This window comes from Eleginops maclovinus, chromosome 18 (assembly GCF_036324505.1).
Source record: "Eleginops maclovinus isolate JMC-PN-2008 ecotype Puerto Natales chromosome 18, JC_Emac_rtc_rv5, whole genome shotgun sequence".
Classification (NCBI taxonomy): domain Eukaryota; kingdom Metazoa; phylum Chordata; class Actinopteri; order Perciformes; family Eleginopidae; genus Eleginops; species Eleginops maclovinus.
This window is the reverse complement of record NC_086366.1, coordinates 16,596,733-16,605,196: the sequence shown is the minus strand read 5'-3', so window position 1 is coordinate 16,605,196 and position 8,464 is coordinate 16,596,733. Positions and strand designations below refer to the sequence as shown.

General features: G+C 39.5%; 1 protein-coding gene across 1 annotated transcript; it reads left to right on the top strand.

The window, feature by feature from the left end:
• Window positions 1-571: 571 nt before the first annotated feature.
• On the top strand, window positions 572-6,000 carry LOC134880384 (multidrug and toxin extrusion protein 1-like). The gene is made up of 17 exons (XM_063907318.1): window positions 572-726; window positions 1,238-1,339; window positions 1,573-1,641; window positions 1,729-1,877; window positions 2,905-2,947; window positions 3,071-3,115; window positions 3,232-3,329; window positions 3,411-3,508; window positions 3,601-3,714; window positions 3,811-3,878; window positions 4,061-4,169; window positions 4,273-4,348; window positions 4,448-4,517; window positions 4,601-4,733; window positions 4,832-4,926; window positions 5,052-5,126; window positions 5,268-6,000. The coding sequence occupies exons 1-17, from the start codon at window positions 601-603 to the stop codon at window positions 5,565-5,567; spliced, it is 1,770 nt and encodes a 589-aa protein (XP_063763388.1). The 5' UTR covers window positions 572-600; the 3' UTR covers window positions 5,568-6,000.
• The last annotated feature ends 2,464 nt before the right edge of the window (window positions 6,001-8,464 follow it).

Here is an 8,464-nt window from a genome sequence, read left to right as displayed (position 1 = left end):
ATACCCACATGACATGTTAATGTTTTATATCCCCACTTTAATGAACATGTCAACCTGAATTGATGGAGACGGAGTGGCCTGATTTTGCTTCTTCAAAGGAAACCTGTGCCAGTCATTAATATGCAAGGGATGTTCTTGAATATTAAGGCTCTCACACCTTCTGTCTGTTCACATATCATATTTGACAACACTGAGGTAGAACAAAGGCGGGTTATTGTTATTTAATATGCTTCCCACAAGTGCATCTGTGGCCATAATCATTCAATCAGAGAAGGGATTGAAACACAAAATGGCATTCTAACTGCATTTCAATTTTAGATAAAATTGCTTATGTCATTTATGTACATCCCTGGAATCCACACCGTGGGTCATAAAATGAACTCTGTAATACATAATATATCGTTTTTATTCTTTTGCCTCCCATGTTGCCATGTCTAACCAAAAAATGCATTTGTGAAACTAACCACAAGCAACTTAATGAGTTACTATTTAAAGGTTTTGAAATACTTTGTACAACATTGATGAATTCTGTCCCTGGAGGGCATCGAATACAAGTCCACAACAGAAAAGACCAACGCTGTGGTGGATTAACCTGCATGAATGTCCGACTGTGCAGACATGGAGGGGTCCAGTGACAAGCTTTTCTGCTGCAGGTGGTTGCGTAACAAGGTTCTTCTGGCCCACAGAGAGGAACTGTACCACATCCTGAGGATGATAATGCCTCTGGTAAGGATTGTTTGGAATTTTGGTTTTAAATGTAAGGAAATAGCGAAATTTGTGTCTTAGTTTTAGACAAGTCCGAAGCATGGCTTTCAAACATGCTAATTATTTGCAACTTGTTTTTACTATATTTGTTACGAAGAGCGAAGCAGGCAGGACCCAAATGCAGGGAAGACACAGGGTTAAACTGAAAATATCTTTATTTCGAGGCCTTTAGACTAAATCTACGGATCGAAAATCTCTTCTTGGATAACACATCAATCAACGGAGGATCTAACAACAAGTGAGGGAAAAACAGAACTTAAATACAAGAACAGTGATCACAAAGACAAGACACAGGTGGGGAGGGAGGAAAAAAGGAGAAGCACCAGGTGAACACAATCAGGTAATCAAACAAGAGGGGAAGTGCACACTTTTCAAAAATAAAACCCAGACAAATCGTAACAATATTGTACAATGTATTACCTGTGAGCTATAACTGCATCAATTGAACCATGGTCGATGTCTGTCTTACTAGCTGCTCTCTCGAATCCTCAATTACCTCTTGCCATTTGTGGTGACAATGTTCTGTGGGCGTCTGGGAAATGAAGTGATGGCTGGCTATGGATTAGCTTCTGCTGTAAGTGGTCAATTTTATGCTCTACAGACTTAAATTGTATGCTCTACAGACTTAATGAAATGTGTAATTTCGAGGTAGATATTAGACATTTTAGAACTATAAACAAAAACAATTATCTCCAAACCTGATGATTTAATCAATATGTAATATAATTACTTGTATAACATTAATATTGGTCACATAAGAATCCTCAAGTGTACGATTAATTCAGGTATGTTTTATTTTAATTTCAGACCATTAATGTCACAACTGCAGCAACAGGATGTGGGCTGGGGCTGGCGTGTGATACTTTGGTGTCTCAGGTTTGCCCTGTGATTATTTTCCTCCAGATGCCAACTGTTTATCACACTCTTTTCTAAATATTTAACTTGGTCTGTTCTGTTGTGCAGACATTTGGTGGTAAGAACCTGCGACGGGTGGGAGTAATCATGCAGCGGGGCATCATCATCTTGCTGCTGTTCTGTCTGCCCTGTTGGGGTTTGCTCATTAATGCGCAGGCCATCCTATTATGCATGGGCCAAAGCCCTGAGGTGACCAGGTAACTAACAGCACCATACATGGAAAACTCACTTACAGGAAACCCCATTCAAATCAAATCTGGTTCCCATAGACCAGCCACTTTTTCAATGTTGCTAGGGTTAACTGTATTGTTTGTACTGTTTTATTATTTATCCTTAAAGGGAAACCTTTTATTGCAATGAATGCCTTTTTTTCAAACATGTATATTACCTTGAAAATGCCCTATTATGCTTTTTGGAGTTTCCCTCGTTTTATAGGGTTATTTTGTATGTAAATGGTCGGCAACTGCTAAAATCCCAAAGTTCCCTCCAGAGGGAGTTTCTTTCCCACATTAATGTCCAACTGTGCAGACATGGAGGGGTCCAGTGACAAGCTTTGTCTCTGAAACTCCTCATTCGTCATCCTTTGTTTAGTTCCGTAATATAATGACATCACTATGTAACACTTGTGCTTCTACAGAGTAGTGCAGTGATCCAGGAAGTTTAGTATTTTCATTAATTCACTTATTAACTTTTGATGATTTGATGACACAAAGAAGCTTCAGAAATTAACGAGCAAAGTATTTGCTGGCATATTTTATGTCGTAGAACAGAATTTAATCCCTTCAGCTTTTGTTAACAACATACCTTATTTCAGGCTTCTAACCACAAACACTTTAAAAAAAAACATTGATTTCAAGACGAGGGAACCAAAAAGTAGTGAAACGCTTAGTCTCTTCAGTGTGTCAGTACTCATTACTGCACCACTCTATTGGCTGGCAGTCCAACATATTTGAGTTTTTAAGTGGTTGACCAATCACAACAGAGCTGGCCAGCTAACTAATCACAGGAGACTGGTCTCTGGTTTCCGACAGAGGGTGAAAGGAGGTGTTACAGCATGGGCTGAAAATGAGCATAATATGTCCTCTTTATTATCCCAAGTGCTGACAGTGCATGCAACATAAGCCCAACATCTCACAATTGTTTCCAGCCTCGGGACCTGTGTTGCATGTGCTACTGCATTTAGAGTCTTTGTCTCTTCACTGTCTATACACTTTTTGATTTCAGAGTAGCCCAGCTGTATATTACAGCCTTTCTTCCTGCCGTACCAGTGAGTTGTAATGTTTCACCTTTATGGGAAAACATCATACATTTTCACTGATGAAGGGATACTATTATCCCTCAAATCCATCAAGAGAGTTAAAAAATGTGTTTTGTTTTTTTGTTCTTATAGGCAATGTTTCTCCATCAGCTTCAGGTGTCTTATTTGCAGAACCAGGTGCACCAATGTTATTTGATTTAAAACAATCAAAACATGTTCTCTTTTTTATTGGCATTACTGCAGGTAAAGGTATAAGTGGTTATAATTGTATCATCTGCTGTTTGTGTACTCAGGGTATAATACTGCCACAAATGTACACTGCTGCTTTGGCAAACATAGCAAACTTGGTGACAAACTACATCTTCCTTTACTGGCTGGATCTGGGTGTTAGGTAAGTGCCTCACATATTTCTGTTTGAATCTGACTTCAACTATTACACACAGTGATATCACCATGTCTGTGTGTCTTACAGCGGATCTGCAGCGGCCAATGCTCTGTCTCAGATTTACATCTGTGCTTTTCTGTTTGCTTACATTTGGTGGAAGAAGCTCCATGTAAAAACATGGGGAGGTGCGGATTTAATATTCATTATGTCCCCATGCCGTCATGCATCACTCTATCTTTTTCCCTCTTCATAACTGAGTTTCTCTCTCCCCCTGCAGGCTGGTCTGTAGAATCGCTGCACGAGTGGGGCTCCTACATGAAACTGGCCATTCCCAGTACATTGATGATATGTTTCGAGTGGTGGGTTTATGAGTTTGGTGGATTTTTTGCAGGTAATGCAAAAATATTAATAACTACATTGAACCTATTTATTTATAAGTAAACAATGATATTTCATAAAAGCCTTTGTCTTTGTTTCTTTTGATCAGGAATGGTGGGTGAAGACGAGCTGGCAGCCCAGCATGTTGTGATTATGGTGGCTTTCATAACTTACATGGTACTAATTACAACTTATTAAGACATATAAAGCATTATATTCTTACTGTTAAGCACTCACAAATCAAAGTTGTATAATATTTGAACACTCTCAGTGGCCAGCTGTTTTGTCTATCAGTATTCATATTTTCTGATTCATAAATGTGTTGTTGTCATGTTTTTGACCAACAAATAAATCCATAGTTCCCTCTAAGTATTCAAGCTGCAGTGTGCGCACGAGTGGGAAATGCTCTCGGTGCAGGAGATACTGCTAGGGCCATCCTCACCAGCAAGATCTCTTTTGCTCTTTCAGGTCAGTTATAAAATGTACTTTTGCTGAAGCCTAAATTGGTAAATCTGCATTCATTTCTTCAACATTTCACTGTTTGACATATTTCATTGCATCTCTTTTGTAGGTAGCATTGCAGTTGTGGAAGGTATTGTGCTCGGCTCTACTAAAACAGTGATTGGCTACATCTTTACCTCTGATGAGTGAGTCTTTCCAAGTGAACTCACCATTTAACAACTGTACATTATAGTTGATAGGGTACGTTTCCTGCTTGAAAGATACAATCTCAATTTTCTTTTCAGGAAGATCATAGGTCTGGTCTCACATGTGATGAATGTTTACTGTTTCCTTCAATTCTTTGATGGTCTTGTGGTGAGTCTTCAACCCTGCAAAACAGTAGCATGATTCCAAAAAAAGTCATATGAAACATGAAATGTTGTTTTCCCTCATCTTAGTGTGTGTGCACAGGCATCTTCTTGGGTACGGGAAGACAGAAGATACCAGCTGTGGCCAACTTTATTGGATACTACTTTATAGGACTTTCACTGAGCGTTACTTTAATGTTTGTTGCAAAATTAGGAATTTTAGGTAATCATATGAAGTTATTACTAATATATTTAGATGGATATTAATAACAGGTTATTATAAATCAAGCCTGTTTTAGCACTAATTTGTATTTTTCTCAGGTTTTTGGCTAGGACTGCTAATTTGTGTTGTCATACAATCCACATTCTACATTACTGTCATCTTTAAGTTCAACTGGAACCAAATGACAGAGGAGGTATGCAATTGACTTATAACTTTTTCATAATTAGCTGTTTAGACATGCAGAAGTTGTTTTAGCTCTACTGCATCAGCTGCCAAGACATATTGGCAGTTTTGTTCTTAATATCTGCTTGTCGTCAGGCTGTAAAACGAGCTCAGAAAAAGGCTCACATGGCATTATCAGACCTGTCAGACAACGGGACGAGTAATGGAAATGTAAGTTATTATATTATTAACTATTTCCTATAGGAAAGTTAAGTCCAAGAAACCAAATATCTGAATAATTCCCTTTAATTTTCACTGTGCTTGTTCTCTATGCAAGTCAATTAAATAAATGGGCAATGTCTTTCTCCAAAGTCAGTGGACTACATGCCTGTGAGCTCCGGTTGCCAAGATGGGAACACAGAGACAGAGAGTGGACATGTGGTCCGGCAGCTGAAGGGTGGCCGTCTCTCCACCACACAGTTGATCCTCAGGCGAGGCCTCGTTATGTTTGCAGCAGTTTCCCTTCTGGCTGCGGGAGCAAGCGTGCACTTCCTGGTGCCCTTGCCAGAGACGCTGCATTCAGAGGACAACTTTACTTTGGACTCGATCAATACGACATATTCCACTGATCAAATGTTCTCCACTGAACTAGTCCCAATAGTTGGTAGATGAGGCGGCCATATACTGGGGTTTGATCCCCATGCGGTGGACCCAGGTTCAAATCCGGCCTGAGTCCCTTTGCCGCGCGTTTTCCCCTCTGTCTCCCCGTTTCTGACCTGCACTGTCACTGTATTCAAGGCACTGGTTGCCCCAAAAATTATTTTAAAAAAAAAAAGATCATTGATCATAAAATCATTGTTTGTGCATAAAGCATTGAATTTAAGACCAGTTATCTGTGACGGTAAGCAACTAATACAGTGGCAGATTTGAGGAAAAATTAAGTGAGTGAATAGTTGAATTCATATTTAGCCTTTAGTTATTATTTGTCTTAATGATTTGATAATAGAAAATAAAAATAAACATGTCCTTGCATCTACAATTGTCAAACTGTTATCCGGCTCTTCGTGATAAATGTGGAACTTAAGTAAACAAGTTTTTAATGGCTGTTATGACCATCTCTCTTCTTATGACAAAATAAAAGTGGTGTGTATTGAAATGTTATATGTTCTATGTGGTTGAATAATTAAGTTTCAGTACATACCCTTGGAGTAAAATAAGTCAGAGTAACGTACTGTAATGTTCCACATAGGAGTCGGAGACAGGAGTGTTGTTCTTTGGTTTAATAACTCACTCGGAACTGCGCAGAGAACCTCCAATAAATGCATAACAGGTCACAACTGCATCAGCAGCACTAAACTCTTTAACGTCAACATCAGACGCTGGTCAGCCCTCCCCCCTCTACTACCCCAACCACAGGCCTGCACACTGACCAGCATTACTGTGCACCTCTGTGATTGGCTGAGAGATGGGAGATGCTAGACACAGCACCCTTTATAGGTTATATACTGTACAGGGTTGCTACAATACTAAGTGTTCCCATCTTAATACTAAAAGCTTGTACTTACAGTGGCTGAAAATATGTGTTTCCAATTTAGATTAAAATGGTATCTCATCAGAGCTCTGGGTGAGGAGTATAAAAAGAAGTCCATATTGTTGGTTGCAGCTTAAATAATATGTCCCCGGTGATTTCCAGGATATGCTGCAAAATCCACAAACACAATATTTGCCTTACATACCTTGAAAGCATGCACACATGGCACCCCTCCCTTTAAATTAGAGCCGTATTTGAGCTAAATACAGACTTATAAAGCAAAAACAGCTCATTGCTATAACCACATTCCAGATCCAGGTTCTCCCCATACAAGCAGGAAATCACATCACCCTCCACAGCAGGGAATCTAACAAATGGGTGACCTGATGATTGAGGGTCGGGTCCTGATTTTCCCATGCTTCAGAGCCATGTCCCGTCACACACAGACAGCCAAAGTTAATGGTTATCTTTAGTGTCATAAATGATTTTCATCTTAAAGGTTAGCACACTTTTACCAATGATAAGAATACGAGCCTGATGACTGGCCTGTTTGCAGAGCAGATAAATCCCTAAAATGAGAGCAACAAAAGCCACAAATCCAAGTTGATTCTAGATTTTGCAGGAAACAATGACTAGAGCAACTGGTTACCTTCATCATCATCAAACAGCACAGCAAAGACAACATAAATTGATACCAAAACTCTTACTTTGCCCTGCCTGGCTCTCCAACGACAGAAACGCCAGCTAACAAAGGACATAGTAAAACAACAACTAAGCTAAACATAGCATAGCATTAGCACTGCCACAGCATATGGCTAAGCAAAATCTTTTCACTTCAACTGTGATGTTCTGATAATAACAGGACCCCACATCAGACACTGGCACATGTAAGGATTTTAAGGAGTTTAACAAAAAATGCAAACAGATAGAAAGGCAGTAAAGGAGTGGAGCTGGCTGGTATCAGAATGAATCTCCTGTGAGTAGAGAAAGTTTTCCCAGAAAAACCACTAGAGGATCTGGAGTCACAGGGCTTTATGCTGCAGAGCAGCCCCTCTGGATCATCCAACAACATCTAATTATCTGGCAGAGTGAGGAATGGGCTTTTAAGGAGCAGGTTGATGAGGTGAGTGGAAACAGGTGTGCCTTATCTGCAGCCAGGCGAAGGCCAACCACGCCCCCTGCCACACCCAAGTCCTGCAGAGAAGGATAACAGAGAAGGGATGCGGGAGAGAGCAAGCACAAAGGCAAAAAGTCAACAAAAACAATGCAGAAATATAACATTAACTAAAATGTTAAAACGTTTTATTGTTGATTTTCAGTTTGTATTCATGGTTTGGAAAACCATGAATACAAACTGCCTGATGTTAGTGTATGCCTTGAACAGATCCACAGACTTGCATGTAAAACAAACCATATTTGCCAGCTCTGCACAACTATCCAACACATTGTCACTTACATTATGAAATAGGTTGAAAGCTAGACTTACACAATTTGGAGAGAAAATGTAATTTGCCCTTATTAAGCTCTCTGCTCGGACAAAAGAAACCCTAACATGTTGCAGACGTCCCAGAGGCCATGTTTGAAGTATTTTCGTGTTAACCGTATGATTCAATAGGAAATCATATTAATTTGGATTTTTGAAGATTAATATGAGTGGACAGGAAGGTGAGGGTTAGTGGGAGCAATGATTCTCAACTGGACACCCATACTTTTTTTCCTTTTTCCCATTTGCATTTCCTGCATAAAGCAATATAAGAACAACAGGGCGAAGTATTTAGATGCAGTTATGTTATTCCATCTTGGATTCTGCTCTGTGGTTGACTTTTTTTAAAAGTGATCGGGAACCACAACTATGTGTTGTAAAATTATGATCCATTTTCCTTCTACTATTGTACCTCTGTGCATCCCTAAATATAAGTCACTGTTGAGATCTCATGTAAAAATACTTTTTACTATTGAATGATGTAAAAAAATTGTCACGTCCTTCCTATCTCCCCCCTTTCAGCCACATTCCCCCGTTCATTGTCATTCTCTTCCT

What these genes read in the sequence shown, in the direction of transcription:
- LOC134880384 (XM_063907318.1), top strand. Translation starts at nt 601, where the DNA reads ATGTCCGACTGTGCAGACATGGAGGGGTCCAGTGACAAGCTTTTCTGC. An exon ending in GTGATACTTTGGTGTCTCAG is followed by an intron (nt 1,642 to 1,728) that starts GTTTGCCCTGTG and finishes TCTGTTGTGCAG; the next exon opens with ACATTTGGTGGTAAGAACCT. An exon ending in TGGCTGGATCTGGGTGTTAG is followed by an intron (nt 3,330 to 3,410) that starts GTAAGTGCCTCA and finishes TGTGTCTTACAG; the next exon opens with CGGATCTGCAGCGGCCAATG.